The sequence below is a fragment of the Struthio camelus genome, chromosome 1 (assembly GCF_040807025.1).
Source record: "Struthio camelus isolate bStrCam1 chromosome 1, bStrCam1.hap1, whole genome shotgun sequence".
Taxonomy (NCBI): Eukaryota; Metazoa; Chordata; class Aves; order Struthioniformes; family Struthionidae; genus Struthio; species Struthio camelus.
This window is the reverse complement of record NC_090942.1, coordinates 191,088,291-191,113,395: the sequence shown is the minus strand read 5'-3', so window position 1 is coordinate 191,113,395 and position 25,105 is coordinate 191,088,291. Positions and strand designations below refer to the sequence as shown.

General features: G+C 44.1%; 2 protein-coding genes across 2 annotated transcripts in view; one reads left to right on the top strand and one right to left on the bottom strand.

The window, feature by feature from the left end:
- ERICH6B (glutamate rich 6B) overlaps positions 1–16,656 on the top strand; it is a 32,752-nt gene extending 16,096 nt beyond the window's left edge. The window contains exons 7-15 of the mRNA XM_068932440.1: positions 1,178–1,299; positions 4,373–4,540; positions 5,516–5,670; positions 7,289–7,353; positions 8,921–9,066; positions 11,070–11,158; positions 11,358–11,510; positions 14,862–15,090; positions 16,340–16,656. Of these exons, the coding sequence (XP_068788541.1) occupies positions 1,178–1,299; positions 4,373–4,540; positions 5,516–5,670; positions 7,289–7,353; positions 8,921–9,066; positions 11,070–11,158; positions 11,358–11,510; positions 14,862–15,090; positions 16,340–16,486 (1,274 nt within the window). The 3' untranslated portion in view covers positions 16,487–16,656. The remainder of the gene's footprint in view (positions 1–1,177; positions 1,300–4,372; positions 4,541–5,515; positions 5,671–7,288; positions 7,354–8,920; positions 9,067–11,069; positions 11,159–11,357; positions 11,511–14,861; positions 15,091–16,339) is intronic.
- A 1,863-nt stretch (positions 16,657–18,519) lies between these two features.
- Positions 18,520–25,105, bottom strand: part of COG3 (component of oligomeric golgi complex 3) — a 34,026-nt gene continuing 27,440 nt past the window's right edge. Inside the window, exons 20-23 of the mRNA XM_068929779.1 lie at positions 24,370–24,445; positions 22,555–22,682; positions 21,700–21,798; positions 18,520–20,434 (exon numbers count right to left, since the gene is read on the bottom strand). Of these exons, the coding sequence (XP_068785880.1) occupies positions 20,405–20,434; positions 21,700–21,798; positions 22,555–22,682; positions 24,370–24,445 (333 nt within the window). The 3' untranslated portion in view covers positions 18,520–20,404. The remainder of the gene's footprint in view (positions 20,435–21,699; positions 21,799–22,554; positions 22,683–24,369; positions 24,446–25,105) is intronic.

Genomic DNA, 25,105 nt, shown 5'->3' with positions numbered 1-25,105 from the left:
CCATAGTTAAAAATCTGTCTTGTTCCTTTTGAACTTGTCACCTAATAGCTTCCTTTGATGATCATTCCTTTTTTTTTTATTTTGAACAACACTGAAGAATGTGAACAGCTGTTCCCTAGTCATGCCACTCTTCCCTTCACAAAACTCTGTCATATTTCTTCTTCAGTCATTTTTCTTCCAGGATAAGAAGGCTTAATCTATTCAGTCACTCCACGAATGGAGGCCCTTTTATGCCTTTGATCATCTTCAATTGCCTTTCTCTGTAACTTTTCTATTTCTTCCATATTATATTTGAGATTGGTGAATCAGGAGTGCACAATAGCATTCAAGAGATGGGAGCCCACGGATTTATACAGCAGCATGATTTCCTCTGTTCTGCTCTCTATTCATTTCCTAATAATTCCTAGCTTTCTGTTTGCTTTTTTGATTGCAATTGAGTGTTGAGCTGACATTTGCATAGAGCTATCTATTATAACCCCAAGATTTCGTTCCCAAGTGGAAATAGTCAGCTCAGAGCCCGTTATTTTGTACGTAAAAATAGGATTGTCTTTTCCCATGCTCATCACTTTACATTTATCTACATCAAATTTCATCTGTGATTTTATTACCCTTTTATTCAGTGCCGTGGGGTCTTTCTGCAACTCTTCACAGTCAGCCCTTTGCCTTGACTATCCTGAATATCATCAGCAAACTTCCCTCAATATTCACTTCTATTTCAAGATTATTTATGAATATTTTGAAAGAATAGGGCAGTCTTTAGGCTAATTTAGCACCTTCCTCTTTGAAATTTGAGGTGCCAGGCCCCAGGAGAGGGAAGAAATGTAAACACTCAAGTTCTTTGGATGGTCATTGGAGAATGCAGCGTGCCTAACTGTGGCATCTCCTTCTCCCTGTCACACAAATAGACGAGGGGGGTGATGCAGCTTGCTGGGAAATGTGTTTGCCCCATCTATCAAGACTATAAGACACCGGCAGGAGACCCTCGGCTCACTCTTTCCCCTGCTGAAGCTGAGGCCTTGCTCAGATAGGTGTGCACAAGTCATAGGGCCTGAGGAGAGCAGGCAGGAGGAGAGTGATGGATGGAAAAGCTTCTTTCAGAGAAAATTGCCATGCACAAGGTCAGTACCCACGGCTTTTAATTAATAGGAATTAACTGGCAACTTTTCCTTACTATAAGCCCTGTCTGAGCCTGTTGACTTTGCACAAAGAAGTCCAAGGCCGGAGTCAGAAGATGAAGTGTCATCCAGGGTGCACAAGCACGAGCATCATGGGACACTGACTGCCCTCTGCGAGGACGAGGTGAGGTCCAGCTGGGGGAATAACAGCAAAACTGCCTGCCAGTTAGTGGGAAGAACCAGGAATTTCTCTGTCAAGCGCTTTTTTGTTGTTTTTTTATGGAGGAGCACCATCTTGCAATACTGCCACCTTGGAGGTCCCGGCTGGCGGAGCCTGGCAGTGGGTGCTGTGACCGTCACACTCTCAGGGGCCTGGGAGTAATTAGCTCAGTCCTCTTTATACTGAGCACCCACCACATTTAAGAAAGTAACAAGAAGGAGGAAAATCTTCCCTGTTTGCACACCATTTTCACAAGTCTCGTCCCTGGAAATCTCACCCATTCATGTATTCCCCCAAGAGGATAAAGGTGCTGCTGTTTGCAGAGGAGCGCTTTCTTCCACTTGGTGCTGAGGCACCTTTATTTGGGGGCAGAGGCTGGAAAGTTGCTGCCGTTATTTGTAGATAAAAGAAGTACGGTTGAGTGTCAGTTCACCACCTCAGGCAAGCACTAAATTAATTCACCGAGGCAAAAAACAAGGAGAGAAGCTGAACAGCTTCAGCAGACAGTTCTCCTTACCTGGCAAACAGATAAACAGAGGGCCAAACTTGTCACTGGTGCAAATCTAAGCTGTAGGGTCACACCAAGCGTGCACCTGATTGAGTGGATCTCAGCGTGTCAAAAATTTGAAAGAAGGGCCTATTTCCTCCTCCTCCCGAACCTTAGTCATTTCATTTTGTTATATTTAAAGTCAGGCAGCATATGATTTGTCAGCAATCTGGTGAGATGCCTTTCAGAAAAGACACGCAGCTTCCAGAAAACTGTTCTCTTGAGGTGGTTTGAAGCTGTGAGTGGTTTCCAGAGAAAGAGAGTGAGATAAAGTGTTTCTTTTCTGATACTGGAGCAAAAATTGCTGAAAAGTAGAGGTTCTCCCCTTTAACAGACTTCAACTTGAGCATCAGAAAAACAGGATCTGTTTGGCAAGACAAGAAAAGAGTAGATGTCAGTGACTCACACACAAAGTGTCTCTTGGGCTATGGTGCAGGCTGTATCTCCTGGCAAGAAATGTGCAGGTACATGATGTACCTGCTTCCCTACTCCAGGCTTGTTTCACAGCTCCTCAACGCAAAAATAAAGCTTCAAAAGGGGACTAGTGTCAGACCCCCTGCTATTCTAGCTATCAACCCTCATCTCCACTGACCAGGCAATACACTCAGTCTTCTAAACATTGAGGCAAAAGCTTCCATTTCCATTGGCTGATATCCATTTTTGTGTTCGGTCCGGGAATTAAAGCAGCAGAGCAGTGACGCTCGGCTTTGGGCCACTTGGCTATACACCGAGGCTCCCAAAGCATGGCCAGGACCTGCTCCCAATGCACAGAGATCCGGCTGCACCTGGGGAGCAGTTTGGCTCAGGTCTTCTGCTCTTGGCCAGACTGTACTTTAGCGACAGGGACTTCTCTGGCATGGCAGAGGGTTTCAGCTGTGGATTCATCCCTAACTTGCAGGCTATTTTCGTTATAGCTTGATTGAAAAAGTGTTGCGGGCTGATGATAGACAGAAAACCACGAATATCCAAAGTGAATGTTTCTCTCTAGAGGGGTGGGGTGAGCATTTGAGAAAAGTGGGTGTGAAAACTGGTTGAAATTAGTTTAATATAAAGACTTAGCTTGCCTGCAGAGCAGGTGCATCAGTCAGGGAGACTGCAATGACAATCTAATGAAAAACATGGAGAAGGCTTCACTGACAATTTTGACTCACAATAATAAAGGTAATGGGCTATATCAGCTGTCCTAGAATCACCTGTAGGCTGGACCAGTCTACTTAGGAATGCTCTTCTGCTGTACTAAAAGCTACTCCTTGGTCACAACCCACTAGTGTTACAATCCACAAATCCCTTCAAGTTATGACACAACCTGAGAGAAGCAAAATCAGTCAGTTAAAAAAAAATGTTAGAATTGTTTAAGTGTAAGATCTGAGGTTTGAAGGACTGAGTGGTGTATCACGTGCCAGCAAACCGCAGGTGAATTATACCAGCTTGGTCTTCCTGTCTGTATGGCCCTTGTGTAGCCATATGGTGCAAAAAAGCAGTCCCTTCAGCTGCTATTAAAAATTCCCCTTTTCATTCAAGCAAGTGGTTAGCTGGTGGGTCTTTGCCTTCCTCTTTCAACTGGAGGTCTTTGGGAGGAACGAGAAATAAATAATATCCCTTCTCATCACTGGCAAGGCTGATGAAGATTGTTTTCAGGCCTTGGCTATAATCAGAGCAGATCCTCTGTATAAGCAGTAATGGCAGCAGCCTGTGTAGTTGGGCCAGCACAAACTTGCAATGCATATGAAAAAAAAACAGAGTACAATACGAAAATGGACAGATGCCATTTATCAGTCATGGTGGCTTTCCTTCTTGCACAAGGGTTTGTGCTGTAAGCCAGCTAACCCAACGCTTGGGCCTGCAGCTGGCTGATAGAGAAGGAAGTCCTCCCCAGAAAGCAACCTGGGGCAAGACAGGGTGTCTTTAGGTAGCATCATTGCTCATAGTGAAAGGCATTGGAACAACTACTATAAGTACTGCAGAGAGGGGAAAAAGCCTTCAAAGCTAAACCAAACTTAAGCCGCTTTTGAGCAATTGACAAGATGGAACAGAGCTAATCATGAATGTTTCCATGTTAAAACGCAGGATTTTTCTTTCCAAAATGCAAACATTCTCGCTTCCTGAAGGTTTTCAGTATCAAGATTGTCTTAAAAACCGAGTGCGTCTTGTTTTTCAGTGTAGGTTTCTGAGGAGTTTTGTTTTCAAAGAAGAGACAGGAACTGTATTTCAAAAGTCTTTCTTTTTTGCGCTTTTTTGGTCACAGTATGGGTATTTCACAGGATGTTAAAAGAGAATCACATTAACATGTTCATATATTCCCATGAAAATCAATTCATAATTTCCATTGAGCTCTTAGGAAGGACCAGTGAACATGAAAACTGCATTTATTTGAGAGCATAGATAATTAAATATAACTTGAGTTTCCTGACATATATATACTTACTGAAAAGGAGGTTTGGGGTTACACTAAATGCAGTGGTTTTGTTTACTTCTATGGAAACGGTCTAGATTTACACCAAACATATTTCTAAAAAAATTAACGAAGTTGACAATGAATTTCTTTTGTATTTTGAGGAGAATATCTTAACTGAAGAATGCACAAAGTGTAAATTTTGCAGTGGTCTTGAAAAGCCAGTCCCAACGATGGTGGATCTGAAGGAACAACCCCATCAAAACGTGAGTAGCCTATACTATAAGCAGTCTTTTCTTGGCAATACTGTGGCAGCTATACAACAGCTAATACAATAACATGGGTTCACGATCCCTGTAGTAAAGCAACCTAACTATCAGATAGTCAAAGAGTGGGTTAGCGATCATGGGGATCATGGGAGAACAGTGGCAGGTAGGACTTTGATCAAATAAAATATCTGAAACGAATAGGCTACCTTTCCTCCTTTGGGTTCCTGCTGGCATGAGAGGAGTGTCACATGATAAGGTTACACCCAAATTTCGTCTGGAAAGATCCATAGTGAAAGTGGGAAGCTTCTCTGGTACAGTGCTCAGATGAGACATGTGAAACCTCTGACCCTTGTGCCCTTCCCCTGATCATTTCAAGGGCATGCTTTGTAAAAGAAGCCACGTCCTCGTTCCTCTCAACATTAACTTTTCCTCCCCTGTAAGGGCAGAAGGAACACTGTCCACAGCACCCTGTGGACCTCGGAAGCAGCCCAGGGAGAAAACCACCTTCCAAATACCACAGTGTTAGCAAGTGCCCAAAACAGAGTGACCAACTGATGCCAAAGGCAGAGAGAAAGAGAAGAGGGCCATAGGTGGAGAGGAGCTAAAAGGTGTTGGGGATGAGGAGAAGAGGGGTTGGCCGCAGGGGGCAATTTCATCAGAGCTGAGGCACTCAGCAGGATGATCACCTGGGGAAGAGCTCCCCGGGGAGCAGGGCACCAGGGAAGTGCACTCACAGATGGAAGGAGAAGGTGGCATGGCGCAATGTGAGCTTGGGTCTCCTGGAGGTGGATGCAGGTCTCTAGTTTAGATCTGCAATTATATCTCAGCTACATGAGTCCTCAGTAGATAGGACCTGGCTGGCTCAGCTTGGTGGTCTCATCTTAAATGATAGCCCAATCAGAAGGTCTCATTTCTGCACAGGGTCTCCCCAGGCCAGTTCCACCACATCCTCACATGTGCTGTACTTTGTAGTTCTTCTGCTGCAGGAGCTATAAGGAAATATTTGACACTGTGATCCAAGAGCTGATGAGTGAAGATGAAATAGAGAAAGAGATTGACATCGCTCCTCATGTTCACCGGTCCCAAACAGAGCTGCAATGGGACATCAAAGCAGAACTGCTGCGACAGTAAGGCATCAGGGAGAAATTAATCTGAGCTTCTGGTGGGAAGAGGGAAGCCCTCATTACCAGTTCCAGTCTCAGGGAATAAGGTGGGAACCTGTTTGTGATGTCCCACAGTAGGTCATGTGCATGGACAAGCACTGAGGCATCTGATGCTGGGCCTACAATGGTACCACTGGGAGGAAAAATCTATCACCTGACTCTGGGGAGGACATGCTCAGCAGACAGCAGCACTGACTGTTTTAAATATAAAGCAAGGATGGATCAGTGCTGCCAAGGCAATACTTCCTGCAGTTCCTCATACAGCTCATCTTTGCTACAGGGCCCTTAAAGAGGCATTGGTGGGCTTGATGAGGAGAAGCCAGAACTGAGTGCTCAGAAGTCATCAGCTGCTTCATCTCTGCTATCCTTCCCTTGAAAGTTTGACACTTGCGCATTAGGAAGCTCCCTAGAGAGAGGACGGAGCAGACACTTTCCCAGTTTGAGTTCGAAAAATGTATTTCCAAGCAAATCTCCAACTCAGCTTTCCCTCCCTCCTTTGAAAATATTTGGCTTAGTTCTGGGCCTCCCACCCACTGCACAGCCCCTGCACGCGGTCCCACCTAAGCCATTTTGATCCCTTTGCACAGCAGCCTTGGTGGACATGAAAATTATCTTCCTTTGTCTTCCAAGGCTGCCCAGCGGGCACAAGGTAGGATCAAGCTCTTGTTTAGCTTCCCGGGGAAGCGGCAGCCCTGGGGAGCACCTATGTGTGGCAATGGCTGAGGCACAGCAGCCTCACCATGCTTGGTGCTGAGCAACTTCCTAGGGCTCACAACTTTATATGGCAGGCAGAGGCTGATGTATTCATCTTTCATTGTTGTTTTCCCTTTTTTCCCAACTTATTGTTCCTCAGGGGTCTCATTTGTAAGTGCCAGTGTATCTACGGGAGTAACAGTCTGCACCAAAATTTCCCTTAGGTGAAGAGGGGTCATACAAGGCCTAAATGTCACTAAGGCCTCATATAAGGTCTCCAGATAGAATTTGATTTGAGCCTCTTGGGAAGGGTCTGTCTTCTGGCTGTATATAGGGCCTAGCACAAAGGGTTTCTTACCCTTACGGATTAGGGCTGTACATGCTGTCACGACCAAAACAGTGTATTTGGTGTGTAGCTCTTGGCCCAGCCTTCCATACAAGCTGAATTTCACCCTGAGGGAAGAGGGTAGGGTCTCAAGAACATGACATGCAGCTGATGCAAGGCAGGATGTCCCACCACATGTGTGGATGAGATGTGTGGGCAGGATGTGGTGAGGGCTTGGATTCATCTCACCTAACATCTGGCTCTTGCAAGCAGATTGCTATGCCTTCACCGGTCACCTGTAGCTCCCTTTGCTCCCCAGGTAGAGAAACAGGCATCTCTACTGCACCATTCATCAAACTTGCAATAAGATGAATCTCCCATTTCTCTTCTTTGGCTATAAAAGCTGCCTATGGTGACAAATTCAGATGCAGACATCTGCATTGCTTCTGGTGAATGCTCCTGATACAGCATCCTATGATTCCCCTCCCCCCCCCCTTAGATTATGTGGGTAGTGTCCTTAGCCAGCAATTTACTTATTTTTAACTTCTAATTTTTTGATCTTAGGTTAAGCGAGGAAGGCTTTGAGAACTACAGAGAAATATTTCAGCAGTATCTGAGATTTGCTGCCTGTGAGTACCTTTGCTAGTGAATCATTGGAATAGCTGGGTCTGATTTGGAGCCAGAAGTGCATGAATAGCATCAGGGCACTCAAGGGAGAAACAAAAACTGCAGCCCTTTGCATAGTAAAAGGTATGAGAATCCTAATTAGGAGTGGTCAGAGACCTTTCTAATTGCTCAAAACACGGGTCTGGCTGTAATTCCTTGCCTATGAATCCTGTCTTTTCCATGCGTATGTCTCCTGGCTTACAAGAGTTGTCTCCTGGTTATGGAGGAGACTTACTAGTTCACATCTAGCCCGTCCTTTGCTATAAGTAGTTCCCAACTACCCATGGACTGGCCTAGTTTCATAATCTTAAGCAAGGATAGCCCTTACTTCTCTTAGGAAAACCATCCTACCCTATTCTATTTAGGTTGAATTTTCCCTTTCCACTGGTTTCTCCTCAAACTAGGCAAAAGACACAAAAGTTCCTCCACACCTCCCTCTGTTAAGGGAGGTATTAGCAGTGGCCACCTCTGGCCGGCTCTGAGACCCAGGCCCAGCCCGGTGTCCCCAGCTGATGGACATGGCTGCTGCTCTCCCATCGGCAGGTTCAACCAGTGGCGAAGTTGAGCACGTACCCCAGAGACACATACACACACCCACCCACACTCCCAACCACCCACCCACCCACACACATACACACACATAGAGAGGACATGGACACAGCCTGCCACAGGCAAGGAGCTCCCCATACGATGCTGCCAGAGCTCACACAGCACGCGGGCCCTCAGACACCAGCTTGGCCCCTCCATCCCTCTGGCATCCTTGCCCACATCTGGGGCCCTTCCCCGTGACACAAACTCCTTCTCATGGCTCATCCAGGTGGACGTTTATCAGCAAACTACCCTCCACTCCCATGCACACCAGGTCGGGGAAAATAAAGACATTTTGGCCCCTGAGGCAGTTGCCCAGGCACATAGCACTGTGGCCTGCAGTCCTGCTCCATTGCTCAAGGTCTCACTTCGGCTGCTGCCCCATATTCACAAACTCTGGCTCTCTCCAGTTGCTGGCACCTCATCCTTGCAGCATTCACATACGGGGACATAGACCGAGATTACACAGAAAGATAGTTAAGAAAGTATTCAATAAGAAGATAGGATAGACTGCGGTCTACCTTCCCCCAAATTTCCTTAGGAAATTTCGCATAGTCCCACCAGCTCCCCTCTTGTCTAAAAGTCTTCATGTTCATCTTATTTCCTCCTTCTTTACAAGTCCAGGTTGACCGTGTCTGCAGTTTCTAATGGCCCAGCAGTTAGAGACTGGAGATTCTTGGTCTCTGTCATTGTCTCCGTTATCCCTTGTCTGTCAGGTCCATGGCTCTGTGTGTTTTGTTTATCACTCCCCCCTTTACTTATTGTCCCCTTTGCACTGAAAAGGTGTGTGATCAGGTGACATCATTAAGGAAGCATATGCTCTCACATTCCCCACACCCTTACACCCTCCTTCCCCTGCCCTAAATAATCTACAATACAAAGCTTGGAGAAACAGAGCTGCTTCACATTTTCCTGAACCTCAGCCTTCTAAAACTGTTTCAGGGGGCAAAATTTCATTTAGACTCTCAGAAGAAAATGAATACACTGTTAGACCAACGACCACTCCTTCCAAGAAGCATCGACCAACGTCAGCACCTCCAGAAGACCTGCTTGAGCTGGACCGTGATTTCGTTGCAGAGCACTTGAAGGTGTGTGGTAGCCTGTTGGATCTCTTCACGTTGCTTGTCATACAGGATATAAGGGGATTATATAGACAGCCGTATTGTGTCAGATATGCTTATACCCCACGAGAGTCATGCAGGTCCAGTCAAGCACATTTAGATATCACTTATCAGTTACCAAGAAGGTCCTGATTTAGCAAAACATTAGAATGTTTATCAGTGGGCACACTAAGTCGATGGGACATGCATACTTGTCACTGTCAAACGATGGACTTTGTCAGGTGTTCAAGTACACAGCTGAACTGAGAAGCTGACTTTGGTGTCCCTGGGGTTTTACGGGGATTGTGCCTGCGTACAAAGGGTTTTCCTTTAGGAACAACCTGTGCAATATCAAGGCTGAACTCTACCTGCCAGCCATCTCCTTGGACTCAGACCTCAGACACTGCTCTGCTCAAGCCTGCTTCTATACCACTGAGCTCCTTTACCCTCCAAACAAGGCAGTCACATTCAAACCACCGAAGGGGGATGGATCTGGGCTACTAAACTAGGAGCTGCTTGGGGGAATTCAAGGAAAAGGTTTCCCTAAGATATTCCAGCAGGACATGGCTCATGAACCATTAAGGTTGGCAGGGCTGAGGCCATTAGCAGCTGGACTCCATGCAGGACTCATCCTCTGGTGCCAGTTCTCTGTTGTTTGGTCTGTTCTCACTGCATTTTGCAATATCTGGCAGTGATACAACCAGACTGAGGAGCCTCTCAAAGACAGGGCAAATTTGGCAGCGCTGCAGCAGGGCTGCCCCAGCCCTCCCCTACCCTAGTGCTTTCTTTCTCTCTCCTCTCCCCCTCCTCTTCCTCTCTTCTCCCTCTTTCTTTCCAAACCAGAACGCTTTGCAGGTTCTGCAGACATACAAGAAAATTACCTGTGATTTATCACACAATCAGTGATTTTGTTGGCTTTTTTATTTTAGACATAGAAGTGCATTATACTGCTTTCCTCTCCTGAAATATAGGGGTAGCAAATCCTCCTGCCTAGGACTGCCTGTCTTGTTTAGCCTCATAAAAATTCTGAAAAATGAAAGCAGGAACAAGATTGTTAGTTTGTTGCTTTTTTGTTTCCCTCCATCCCTTACAACCAGGACATAATTTTTAGCTATTTTGCAGAGCCAAAACGTACATCTTCAGGTTATAAATTAGTGCTGCAGTTATGGCTGAAATCAGTCACTTCACATGTAAGAAATGCCTCCACCTTGGAGTTGCTGTGGACAAGTCCCTCTAATTCCCACAACAGAAGATCTGAGCAAGGCCTCTTTCCACATATGATAATTAGCTGTTGCTTTTAATGATAATGTTAAAAGGGAAGAGTAAACTCCCTGTTTCTCCACTCTAAAATGAAGCAAATTGCTATCCGTTCTTCTAGGATACGCAGACGGTAACGCTCCTTATTCCCATTAGGAAAGCATTAAACCCAGCTCCCTTGTAACGCTTGGAGCTAAGCCCTTAGTAAAGAAATGTTTCTATTTTTCCTGCAGCCACTTGTCAGTACATTACAGGATAAATTACTCACGTATCTGATGGAAAGAGGGCTCTTGGCAAATTGTATCATCACAGAGCAGCTAATAACATAAAATAAGGAGAGATGAGCTTCATACATGAAATGTGGAAACACAAATTAAAGGATAAGTTTTCCTCAGCTATTTAAAAGGCTTTAATTAAAAGCAAGCAAGCAAACAAATAAACAAACTTAGGCTAGGTGGAAAATGCAGTGTTGTGAAGGTTTTTGTTGATGGTCCTCTCACTTTGGCACCATTGAGGGAAATGGCAGAATTGGAGGTAGAGCAGGTAAGGAATTGAAGCAGCCACATCTCCCATGCCTGGTTCTCTCCTGGGGAGTAAGTGCTGGTGCTGCGCCTTCCTGGCCATAGTTAGTTAGCATGTCCTCCAGCATGGCAAGTCTGCTCCTGCCACCTGCCAAGATGTACACACGCACACACACCCGGCTCGCCCTCACCATGTCTGCTTTATTCCTACAGCACTGCCACTCTCTCGAGCCTGTTAGAAGATATTACCCTGATGGACAGACATTTCTTCTTCTTCTTCCAGACGGAACTGGTCAGGTTTAGTATCCAACAACAACTTATCTTACATAGGGAGGCAGTCATAAGAATATCCTATCCTTGGGTTATTTTCACCATGAGTTTCCTCCCTTGGGTTGACCAGGCTTGGGTTGTTTTCCCCAAATACCTTCCCACAATATTTTCTTGCAAAGTATGCTTTTGGTAGGCTTTAAATAGGCTCTTCTTTCCTTAACTTTTTGTCAGTTACCCATCAGGCAACATGGCCATTCTGATCACCTATACCAAGGGAACCCAGTTTACATACTTTATCCTCGAGGACAACAGGTACACGGGGATTAGAGCTTTCTTCGCGAACCGCGGCCATGCAGCATGCTGCCACTCTAACGGCCACATCTGGTAAGTGCAAGCACTGCGAGGGCCACCCTCCAGTGGCACCGGCGCGCCACAGGGCAGCAGGACCGGGCTTCATTTTTTCATTTTTGGGGGTTTTCTATGTGAAATACATGAAAAGAAGCAAGGGTTGTGTTGCAGCCCGCCAGAGCAGTGGGTTTTGTAGTGCTGCAGTAAGGCAATGAGTGCAGACCCTGGTGTACAGCGCAAGGGGAATAGCGCCTGCAGGGATAACGCGTGTTTTTTGACCCAGATGCCCTTGTCCAGATGCCTCGCAACCTTAAGGGAAGAGCTGGAGGGGACACCAGCTCCTTCCTGACCTGCTGGGGAGGCTCCACACGCTGATCCACTGCATCGCTTGGCACTGCGTTTCTCGAGCCCCCTGGAAAGCATTTCCTCGAGTCCAATTGCCCGATCTCTCCTTATGCCATCATCCCTTGTAACAGCCACCAGACACAGAGAACAGGCTCATTCATCTGTTTCAGGCAGCAGCCACATCTCTGAAGACTGTTAACACATCACTCTGCATTGTTTTCTTTTATCTGAATAACCCAAGTCTTCCCACCTTTTCCCCTCAGTCGTGTTTTCTAGGCTTCTCTTGTGGCTCTCTCCGGCCTGTCTGGTGTCAGTCCCTGAGTCCACTGAGCCTTGTCAGGGCAAGGTGGCGTCCTGGGACTGCTCCATCCTGCTTGTTGGCGATGCCCATCCAGAGACCGTCGTGATCTTGTCTGAGGTTAGCCACGCGGTGATGGAGGTGGCTTGGCAAGAAAACTCAAATTACAGAACAGGAAGAAGGGTGTATATTCTTTTCTGTCCTCTTAGGAAGTCCTAGGTGGCCACATTTGAAAAGCATGGGCTTATTATTTGTATGTGAGAGGAAACTGCAACAGCCAGAGTTATTTAGCTTGATGTTAGTGTTGCTTTTGGTTTGTTTCTCATATCCTCAGACTGCTCCTGACTGTAAGAATGACTTAGGTGAAAAATTTTTTGCAGCCAAAGTGATAATATGTGGTGATTGATGGCTTTCAGTAGAAACCGCTGCTTTTTGAGCTATGAAATTCTAATTTTTGACCCCCCCCTACTTTTCCCTCCAAAGTTTCCCTTTGGAAAGCCAGAAGCTGGGGGAATCAGTAAATCGTTTCTCAATTTTACAAGCCCTTCCCATGTTGAGACTAATTAGCGGATGTATTAAATGTCTAACTGGCTGTTACAAATCATTGTAAATAGCCTTTGCAATAACACTTCCATTAGACTACTGCAGCCCTGCTGTTTGCCTGCAGACACGTTGGTCTTTCATCCATCACAGAGAGCGTAGTTTTTACAACACTACACCCAAGTGATTGCTAGCAGCAGTAAAATATCATTGACACCCCCACCACTGCCTAACCCCATGTTTTGTACTTTTCCCTTTCACCCTCTCTTGCTATCCTTTTTTTTCCTGCCGTCGGTCTCTCTCTTAGTCTCTCTTGTCAGCAAGGGTCGCCACATTTTCTTGAAAAACACAGCAGCAGCTCCACGCCTTGTTAGGAAGTTTCCATCCATTAATTCTCCTTCTTTATTTGCATTTGCTGTACCCGGGCACTCCCCCTGCTTTCGGTCTCTGCAGCGTTGATGTGGAGAACAGCACTCCCTCCTTTTCGATGTCCACACTGGTGGCATCACCCCACCTCCCGCCCACACTCGGACATGTCTCTGGCAGCCTTTGGACTGCAAACTGCAGCTGTGCACCAAGAAGAAAAACGCTACGGTGGAGCAGTAAATCCCAGGGAGAATTACGCGCCGTGGTGGAAGTCCCATTTGCATCACACAAACCAACTTAGGGAAATGCTTGGGCTCGGAGCACTCTTAGCTCTGCCTGACCACATGCTTCCTACTCCACCATCAGGCCTTACAATTTCCCTTGCCGTTCTCCTCGTGTCTTCTGCTATTACCTTAAAATTAGCACCTCACTACTGCCTGTTCTTCCAGAGAAAGACAGCATGCAAGAGCAGAGGACAAGGGTTGGGGGCAAGCATAAAGGCAGGACTCATGCTGCTGCTGCTGACCAACGTTAGCCCAAACAGGCTGCCAGCTGCACCAGGCACGTTACTGCAGTGCTCCCTCGGTGTCTCCCAGCAGCCGTCAATTAAGGGCAGTGCTGAATACACGACCGTTCTTATATATTTATAAAGAGAATCCAATAACTTTGACTAGAAGAAATCACAAAATAAGCAATCTGTGGGTAGGCCATCTGTCCTGAACGCAGACCAATCCAGGCACGTCTTCAATCCGTGCTCCAGCACATCAAAGCTCTGATGTTAGCTATTTTTTTTTTTCCTCTCATTTCTTCTGAGCTGCAGTACAAGGTAATAGTGGGGGAGAAGGAGGGAGACTGAGCCGCTCGCAGGCATTTGCTGTGCTTGTCAGGGCTGAACAGCAGCATGGTGAGAATCAACTTCTTTACACTTTGACAGGAAACATTCAAAGTGACACATGCAATGAATGACAAAAATTCCCCTCCTTCAGCATCTGGGGGATATTTCAGCTCCCAGAGCCATCTACCCAGACTGTTACGAGATGGGGAGTATTGATTTGTATTTGTATGCTGTAGATATGGGCTATTTCCCACGTACGCCTACACTTAGTTTCTCTCTTTTGCTCTTTGGCAAGGCTGTTTCCTGCACGCAGCCACACATACACATGCACACAAACATAATCTATTTTTAGTATAAAGGTTGCCAGAGCCGAGGCAGCAGCCATGTCTGGTTGTTTGACAGTGAAAACTTTCAGAAGACATAAAAGTGCAATAGGAAGAAGGAGACCCACACGCATGCTCGGCCCATGCTCTACTTGGTTATTTTTTTTGCCCTTTAGGGACTTACTGTTTTCCTGGCGGCAGGCTAATTTCTGTAGTGTGTTTTTACTATAGGAGAAAACCTATTAAGAAAGCAATGGGGCCAAAATCCCCTCCTGCCATTTGTTCAAGCGCAAACTCACTGCCGGAAACTCCCTCATTTAACCATCGCACCCGACAGCAGTGACGGGTCCTCACAACCAAAAGCGCATGAGGGACATGAACGGCAACACGTTAAAACTTTTTAATTGAACTGTGAGACCACAGTTCTGAGCAAATGAACGTTTCCTTGCTCAGACTGGGGCTGTCAGCTCCCAAAAGCATAACCCCGACCCCGTGGGAAGCCCCACAACGGGCCTCCTGCAGGAGCATGCAGGCGCCATGCCAGATCTGCTCTCCAGCCCTGCTCAACAGGGCTCAGGTCCCTTGGGTGGCCTCGCGTGGTGGGGCTGGGGCAGGAGGGCCGTCACACTGGCCACGCGCCTGCTGCAAGCCTCGGCGCAAGGTGCTGCGTTTGTCCCCAGGGTTGCCCTGGATCTCTGCACCGGGATCTGCTTTCACCAGGAAGGGACGAGCCAAAAGCGCTGGAACTGGTGGGACTTCAGCCCTCACGTTCACAGCCCTCCTTTCCAGTCCATCTTCATGAAGCTGAACAGTCACATCACCATTAAAATTGTGGCTCAGGATCAAATTTGCTTAACGTTCACAAACCACAGCAACCGCATTCATTTCAATGTGGGCACCCGGCTCAAGGTGAGTCCCTACCGTGTTAGCGCTACCTAGCCAGGTCCTATTTACCAACTGAAAGGACAGCAGCAGCAGCAGCAGCAGCAGGGAAATGGCTCAGCTGCAATAAACCATGTTTGCTGTGGCCGCCGAATAGGACCGGTCACAAATTTTCAGGTGGAAAAAACACCATTTCATTCAAATTTCCTGCCTGTGTGAATCTTAATGAAATTCCCTTTCAGGAAAGCATTTAGATAAGATTGAAATGTTGTTGCTGAAGGGTAAGAACAGCACCTCTCTCAAATTCATTTTGAAACACTATTTCTTTTCAAAACATTTATATTAAATGTCAATACAAACACAAAGCTCGTGATTTTATCTAAAAAGCATTTCACTTAATATGAGCGGGGCATACAGGGAGAGGAAAGCTGAAATCCTTTGGTATTTGTTGCCATTTGAGTTTCCAACCTCTGACCCTTCCCTGGAGGTAGAAATGCTGTTTCCGCCAGAGCTCAGCCCTGCTCAGTGCTGGTGTGACTGTCCCAGCCTATTAGTGTGCATCCACATCCTCCGCTGGATGCAAATGCTACCGATCAGCTCCGAAATGCGGATCTCACAACACTGGCGCACGCAGGGATCCCCAAGAGCTCACGCTCAGCAGGGGGTTGTCGGCTCAGGGTGAAGGATTCAAGTTGTCTTCCCGAGTGCCAACAGAGAGCGGTTGTGACTGGCCTCAAAGCAATACTCTCACAGGCGACCACAGATTTATTGCTAATGGAAAGAGCCATTTAGGACTAGATCTGCAAAAGGGTGATAATGCCTTTCGCTGCCCAAAATCAGTACTTGGAACCGTAAAGAATTTGGACCTGGACTTCCATCCTCATAGTTCAGATTTCTTCCCTAGACCCACTCACCACACGGTGCTGTTAAATAAGGAGGGCTTTTTCCTTGCTACATTACTTCTGCACAACCCTCTTCCACTGAAGGAGGCTGGAGCTGTGAGCTTGGTCCCATCATCTCCTGTGCGCGTACAAGAAGTACGCAGCCCCTAGAAGGGCATCCACGGGGTTTGTATGCTCAGCGGGCACCCGAAAGGAAAAGACAGCCCAGGACACATGCAAAAGGTCAACTACAAGGGCAAATTTAACTCTGTAAGATAAATAGGTCAAGCAAGGGTCCAACAAGCACTTCAGACTACCACAGCACAGCAGAACATAGTTTTCTCGGCCTCTCTTCAGCATTAATGCTCTTCTCTTTACATGGGCTCTCTTTGCAGTTGAAAGACCCAGAGACAAGACACTTACTTAAATGGCCAGAAAGCGAAGAGGAGCTCTTCCTTCAATCCAAGAAGATTCAGCTCAGGAGCCTGCTATCCAACATACAAACAGGGTTGCATCGCTTTTGGCACCCCCTCCCTCGGTGAGTTCACTCCTTGTCTTTTGTCACCCACTATCTGCATGAAATGCTGAAACGAAGACATAAAGACTTGGAGCCACGTTTGCTTACACTGGCATTTCAAATGAACTTTTTCTTCATCAAGGCATTAGCAGTCACTTTGCTGTGAAAATAAAGCTCCTTTCTTCAAGTGCACAGTACCTATCTTCCTGTTTGCCAAGTCCCTACAACACCAAGCCCGTCTGTTTGAAAACACTTGATGGACTGCAGTGGTATTATAGTGAATGCACAGGACTCTGGAGCAGGAGATGGCTTCCCTCCTACAGCTGACAAGCTGAATTTACAGAACCACCTAATACTGACCCTGATCCATTGAACCTTCTTTGTCTCTCAACTAAACACATACACTTGTTGATGGGGAACGAAAAAGAGCAGTATGGGTAGAGGGACCAGGGCTAATCCAAGAGAGTGCCAAGATGAGGAGCCTCTTGGGTATCAAGTCTCTGGTTCTTGGCAGACGGTCAGTCTCGTGGCTTAGTGTCAGAGTCACAAACCATTAGTTTCCCGATTGAAAGGGACAGAATGATTTTTATTTATTTAAAGTTTACCCCTGAGGGTTTCTTCACACTGTTAAGGGGTGAAAAGATAGTCTCTAGCAGAGCCCCAATAAAACTAGAAAGAAGCCTGTAACAAGCTAGAGACCTCATGTGAGGGTTAGCTGCCAATTCTAGGCTTTACGTGGAGGAGACCACCATAACAGACTACAGCACTTCTCTCCAGGGGGTCAGCCAGCACCCGGCCATGCTATACTCCTCAGCCTCCTGCTGAGGTGCTGTTCCCAGAGCAGAAAACAATATAATTGGGAGACGACGGTTTGAGAGAGCACTCCGCTCACCTCACAGTAGCCCAAACCCCCCTTTTTGCTTTGTAATTTTATTTACTGGGCTCCTTTTTAATTGGGCATTGTCAGACCTGGGCCTGCTTAATGTTACCATATAATTTATTTTTCCCTTTGAGTATCTTTTGCTTTCAGCTGCGTTCTCACTTGCAATTTAACTGCTTAGTCTCAATTTGTTATTTCCTGATGAAGTTTTTAACCTCACTAGGCCAGTTAATTGGCTGTTACCTTGGTTTCTGTGATAGAATTTCAGTTTTCTACGCAAAGGGCAATGCCAAAAGACTAATTTAAATGGATCTGGCATCTTGCAGTCTTACTTGCCATCAAATCATTCGAAGGAACTGAGACCTCTAACCCACACTGCCAGCGCTCCTGTTGTACAAAAAAAGTGCGAAGGCCTGGGCAACTGCTTTGGCATTCACTTAATTTACTGAGACACAGAGTCCAACGGGTGAAATCTCTTTAGGATATCCCAAGCGTCTGGATACCAGTGACAAATTGCTGCCCACCCCCGTCAGCAAGGAAGAAGCCAAACCCACAAGAAAGCAGGGTCTTTCCTTGCAGTAGTTCATCCAAACGCCAACGTGAAAGCCAGAGGAAGCTTCCTACTGAGGGTACAAGGAACAAATCACAAGCCGCCGGAAGATGTGTTCCTATGAGACCAAGAGCCAGAAGAACAATATCTGGTAATGAGAAAGTATGCGTAGGTGAGCCTGTGAGTAACCAATCAACCAGAACAGCTATCATGTAAAATAAGGCCTGAATAATACTAGGGTTTTCTGCCATCAACTCCCAAGTTTACGCTTAGTAACGGCCAACTAGTTAAAATATGGTCTTGTATTACAATTGTAGTTTATTCCCCTTAATAAAATTGCAGCAAAGAGACCATTCAGTCACACAAGATCATTTTTTCAGTAAAGAAAGTACAAATTTCCTTTTATTATGACCATAAAGAGGGATTACTTTAACAATTAGCTGTACGTTCAGCACTCAGGGATATATCTATGCCAGATAAAGCCAATTCTCTTATTGCTAAAAAAAGGACATTTTTTTTTCTAATAAAGCACTGTGTGTGCTTACAGAACTTTTATTGTCTTTCTATTACAGTTATCTTGACAGAGAAGCCTCAGGATACAGAATAAAGCTTTACTCTTGGACCAAAATAAGAGGCAACATTTTTATTTAAAAAAATTAAAAACATTACGTTTCTAGTCAGATAATATAAAGCATCTTAAATTAATCTTTTGAAAGTATTTACACTATTTGTAAACGTAAATATCTGAAACTGTACATGTTTAAACAAATGTTCATATAGCAAACAGGCTGTAAAAATTAACTGCCCTTCTAATCTTTCAACCAGCAGGCCTAGAGCTGTCTGGGTGCTCTAGAGGTGAAAAGATTCCACACACGAGAGACTACTGTAATGGTTCACCCTTCACATCTTTTCTGTACAATGTATTAAATCAGTCATAACTCTGTACAGCGATCATGCAATCCTTCTGTAAAACTTTATAAAAACCTCAAATATACATATATTACAAGGCATTGGACATTATTTTACAGCCTATATTTCTACATAAAAGTAAAAAGAAAGGGTAAGTTTTCTTCCTCGTTAGTTCCTTTAGTTAATTTTAAGGAGTTATGGAAGGTCCTATAAGTACCATTTATGTACCTCAGCACCATTGCTGCAACACTTCTCTTGGTAGCTTTAAATCCTAACATTTGAGTCTCCAGCCATTTGATTTATAACAGCAAAACTGTTATATCAAAACATCACTAATGTGCATGGAAAATTCAACATAATTCAAACTCTAGAACAGGTTTTATAAATAAGTTAAAAAAATCTGCCAGGTAAGTCACCATATTTTTTTTTTTTGCAGTGCTGTACAAGACAGACTTATGCACTGAGATACTCTAAAGCCGCTTTTAATGTTTCATTCTCTTAATGGACAAACATTTAGCATTCAGCTTTCTGAAACAGTGTACCAATTAATGTATACTGAAACAAACACAGTGCATTGTTTACCAGTTACTGAGTGTTTCTCTTATCCCCCTGTTCACCATGGTGATTTGATGGTGCTTTCACATTTATTTCTGGCATCCCCCCACTTGTATTAACATTTATTCCAGCATACAAGCTTCTGTCCCATCCCTGCTCCACCGTGACGACAGCAGCCCACTTTGAACACCACAACACACCGTTTGATCTTCGGTAAGGCAAAGGAAAAAACTCTAACCTGAAACTGCAGTGCACCTGAGAAGCTCAATGCTTGCCTTTACTGTAAAGAATCTGAAAACACAGTTCCCTCAGAAACAACAGAGATTATATTGCACAGCTTTCCATTGCAAATCCCAGGCATTTGAGATTCTTTACATGGAATAGGTTAGAGCATGACCCTTCAGGTCAGACCTCACAGCTCCCCAATCACGAGAATATAAAAAGAATTAACATATCAGCTGTTTCAGGAAGTTCATGGAAAATAAAGTCTTCCCAACTAACAACCTCTGAATAACGTTCAAGCACATGGTGGATTACCAGGATTCTCAGAGGGGTTAAAAAAAACTGGAGCATGCCTACAAAAATCAAGTTGACATATCCAATGTGTTTATCTCTAAAGCCCTGCAAATACCTACTCCCTTCTCCATTTGATTTCCTGCACTTTATTTACAGTGTCTTTGAAAAGTGCTGCTTTTCACTGAATACATCAGCTTATTAAAGGAAAACATGAAAGAATTTTTTTTTAAAACAAACAAACAACAGAATTCCCACCTTGAAGATTTCTGTGACTGGAAAAGGCAGTAATTGAGCTTGCACAAGAATGACCAGCAAAGGATCCTCCTCTACTAAAGCCATCAAACAGCAAGACCATCAAGGAGTTTAAAGAACTAATTTTTTTCCCCCCCCGTAAATCAGAGTTAACCAGCAGAGTTTTAATGCAGACTGGACTGCACAGTGGGATCCTTTGTTTACTCCAAACAAACATCTTCACATCCCCTTCACTGCTTGGCATTCAGTTGAAATTTACTTCAAGCAGCCTCACTGTTGGGCTATTTAGACATCGATAAAAGTAAGTTCACCTAAAAGACAAAGCGAAAATCTAACATTAGACAGAACACGTAAGTTCAAGAGCTGATGTCTGATGCTTTTATCTTTAAAAAAGAATCCTAAGAAGCGCATAGCGATTTAGAGAAACTAGGAGAACCATTACAAGACAACTGTCCAAAATTTCCAGTCATGTCCTTACTCACAGGCTTAATATGCAATTGTTGATCATGCTGACTAAGTTCTTTCAGCAGCCACAACCTATTGTGTTAAGCCTTCTAAAAGAAGGCATGCATTCTCAAGGGATTCAAGAAAAAAAGTACACTAGCAGAAAACGACAGTAACTATTTTCTTCGGTATTTAAAGCACATCCAAGATCCTTTACAATACTTGTTTCTCCACAAATTACAGTATGGTTTTCTATGCACTTCAGTTTGTAGGAAAAGTGACCCTAAGGATCAACAGATAAATAGTGTTAGAGGAAGCCAACTCCTCTATGACAACCTCACCTCTTTTCAGTGCATCACTCCTACTCTGTGCTCCACGACAATTATCACGCTTCTCTATTCCTACACTCACGGCAGACAAATTCCTCTTAACAAAAAGTTTATCTGTTTAAATATTGGCAAATCGGGATAGTCATGATCCTATCCACAGTCACTGGACCACTAAGGTAGAACCTACTTGGTTTCCGTCAGAGCATCCTAATACAGAGAACTCTTAACCTCAGCCATCTCTGGGACTAAAGACCTTATTACACACAGTTAATTTTCTGTAAATATCTGTACATTTTCCCAATGCTATTTACTTCAAATGGACCCTTATAATATATTCCCACTGCTTCCTATATGCAAAAGCTGCTGCTTCTCATTTGTCAAAAGTAAGACTCTTTTTTGTATGTGCACAGGTGTAGGGGAAAAAAAAAAAAAAAAGCATATTCACTATCCCCAATCCCTCCCCAAAAAGATAAAGCCCAAACACAGATGAAGTCTTCCAGGTGATACTTTGCCAAGATATTGCACAGCCCAGCCCCTCAGCAACATCAATCACCATCTTCAATTTAAAAACCATCCTAACAGATTCATTAAAAAAAAAAAAACAAAAACAAAAAACACTTTTCACTGAGAGTTTAGAGTTCAGATTAACCCGGATCATCAAACCCAGGGCTTTAAGGGGATAAAAAGGAAAAGGATTCTGAACATCAAAAGTATTAAAATTAAAAGTTAATATTTTTTCGCTTTATAAATAAAGCCAGTTATGCGAAAGAGGGACTGATAAAACAAGGAGCTTCAATATATACCTGTTCCATTGAAGGACAAGCTATGATCTGGAGATCTTCATTACTAAATTCTTCCTTTAACAAAGCATGGAGTTTCTGGAACACGTGCTGAATGTTATTCTTGTAAAGGGGGACGGAAAAAGAGAAAAAGAATCAATATTGAAATAACTCAAAACACATCTCAAACATGAGCTAGAGTAAGCATGATGTACATGGAATAGCTATTAAGCGACCAGGCCAGGAGATGTGGCAGAGCTTTAAGGGGCTTTCCTCTTAAAATAAACCCCAGAATAGCAGCAAAGAAATACAGCTGGCTGTGAGACAAGAACTTCAGCTAAGATATGCTAAACTGAAACATTAAGTCCTACAGACTTAAAGCTTAAAGAACTCAAGCTTGCTTCTTCGTGAGGGTTCACAACGGGTCCTTAGTTGAATCTGCATCACCCTGCTTGCCACCAGTGCTTCTGCCCCTGCACAACCGACCAAGCTTAGAACAAGTGGGAAACATGCAGAATGAACAGTAACATCTCCTTCATAGGCTAAATACATGGAAGAGCAGGACAGTGGGTTTTTTTAATCTATAAACACACCATTTGTTTTTCGGGGAGGGGCAGGGGGGTTGTCATATGCCTTTTCAACAGGCTCTTCCCATCAGAGGCACCACGCTGACTGCAACGTTCTATTCACTGCTGTGTGTGCATGGCATTTATCATGCGTTTACTGGCTGCACTGCTAGCCTAGAATAACTCTATGTGTGTACATATACACACACACAAACAAGCTGAATGATCCTACAAGATGTGTTTAAAGTATTTAACTAAATTAAGACCCAACAGCTGCAGAGAGACATGCTCATGTATATCTAACAATACTCACCCTGACTGGCTTAAACAAAATGAATTCCGTATCTTTATTGGACAAGTATAATGACATGCTTCGTAACGTTGATGGCAGCTTTGTTTTTATTGTCTTGTAAGTGGAAGAGACCAGATCATTGACCTTTGCTGAAAGTAAAAGTAAACATGATTAATAGATGAGGATGCCCTTTCTGCTAGATGAAATCTACGTTCCAGAAGATCACCTCCACTTTACCGGGGCTGATCATAACCACAATGCAGACTGAAATGGAAAGAGATGGTGACTGGGCTGCACAGCATCATCCCATCATATGACCACAACACGGCAGACAAGGCTCCTTTCTCAGGATCTGCTCAAGACGTGATCCTTCTTTCCCTGCAGTAAATCCATCCAACCCATTTCTGCCAGCTCCCCACAGCCTCCAGGGGTTCCTGAAGTTGCAGCCTTCCAACAGCAACAATGGTCTACTTAGGCTTCCTTCTAGAAAACTTCCTTACCTGGAAAAGCAACTGCTGGGGAATAAATAGCGCTACTAAAGACATCAGCATATCACAACTTCTCCTTACTGTCCATATGCCATGTCTGAAAGAAAAAAGGCTGCACGGCCATCTGGATTATGAATTAACCAGACAGGAATCCTGTCTCTTGTTTCTTTACTGCTAACTATTTTAATGGTTTTACAAGGTCTTTGCTCAAGGGGTAGGCAAAATACATATTTCATAGCTTTAAATCCCCAAAGTTAATATTTTATTTGTTTCCTAAATTTCTACAGTATCTAAATTTTTTTCCACCTACTCCTACTTCCCAGATAAATGACCCCAAGAAATAGCACAAGCTCTGCTTCTATCTGCCTCTACACACATAATTATCTCCAAACAAATGTTAAAAATACTCCTGAACAAGCAGGAAATAAGCAAGAGCTCAAGTTAGCCCTTGAGATTGTCTGAACTATGCAGCAGCACTGAATTATGAATGAATATGGCTGGCTTTGCATTTTAAGAACACGATGGAACACAAGGCTCCAATGTACGAGCTGGAACAATAAGATTTCTCAGTGCCACGCGGAAGCACAACTTTGCAACATGAACAGTGAAACAACCCAGGAACACCTTAACTAGGCCACACTACCAAACATTCCTACAAAACATTTGCATTTGAGTTCTTAGGAAGAGAGAAACAAAGTTGGATTCCATTTTCAGACAGTCGTAGAAAAACTGAAGAGGAAATAGTTAACAACCTTATGGACAATAAAAGGTTCAATATAGACTCATTTTTTCTTATAAAAGCAAAAGCCTTATCTTAATGTAATCAAATAATTCCTTAGGCACACTCTGCTTTCAGCTGTGGAAATGCTCTTTTCATGCAAGAACAGTCACAGCCTGAGAAACGCTGAAGTCATTCATCTTCTGCATCAATTAAATGCATACTCTGAAGTTTGCCAGAGTTTGATTTAGAGGAATCTTAAGACATTTAAACTAGAATACAGGACAAAATGCAAGCCAAGATTTTCAAGAAAAAGGTAGGGAGTTCTTAGGTACTCAGAATTTTCCAAATCAATCACATTCTCAAAATCCGCACTACATTTCCCAACTTTTCAGCGCATTACTTTTTAGAAGTCACGCACAAAAGCATACATAAAGACGAATGACGTTCTGAAATACTTTAGTTTCCATATAATGCAGCTTAGATTGCTCTACCAAAAACGATGACTGGAAGGGGTCTTTTCTCCATTTGAGAAATTTTCAGTAGTCTCAAAAAAGTAAATGTGTGTGGCTTTATTAGCATACAAGCATCTCGGAGGTAACATGAAGAATGTAAAAACAAAGCAAATACCTGGCTGCGCCCAAGGTTGCTGGGAAAGGCTGTACTTGGGACCTCCTTGCGTGGCCATTGTTTTTAAAGCAGCCACCTAAAACAATCACAATCAACAAAATGGTACGTATTTCTTTCAGTTGAAATCACAACAACATGACCCAGGTACAATTGTGCAAGTCTTTCATGCAAGTCAATACTTTATTGAATCTTCCCCGCTCTCTCTTTTCTGTGCCTTGGCTTAACAATAAAGAGGGGAAGAAGCTTGACAGAAACGCAATTCAAAAATACAATCATGATCACTTCTTCAAAGTAAATTCAAAACGAGATGAAATTTGCAAAGATACATAGGCACGTAGAGAAACCTCAACAGGGATTTATGCGTTAAAAGTTTAGGCAAACTCCCCAAATTGCCAGTGAATAAAATCAGGATCACTTGGACAACTCTATCAATCTCACCAGTTATCAATCTATATTTTAGGCATCTTAATGGTCCCTCATCCCAGTACTACAGGCATCAGTAAATCTAATTCTGCAGTCTTCTGAATTCTCAAAAGGCAGCAACTGGCACGTTTCTACTATCCATGCAACACTATAGCCCCAACTTCTGAGATGTTATGCTATAAAACCACTCATGCTCAGTACACAAGCTTCAGTTTCCAGAACAGATCCTGCTGTGTGATTTTCTCCAGATGTCTAGGAATCTGGAGTTCTAGAGTAGAGTCTAGGAAGAACTATATTGTAAAGCGATGCCTTT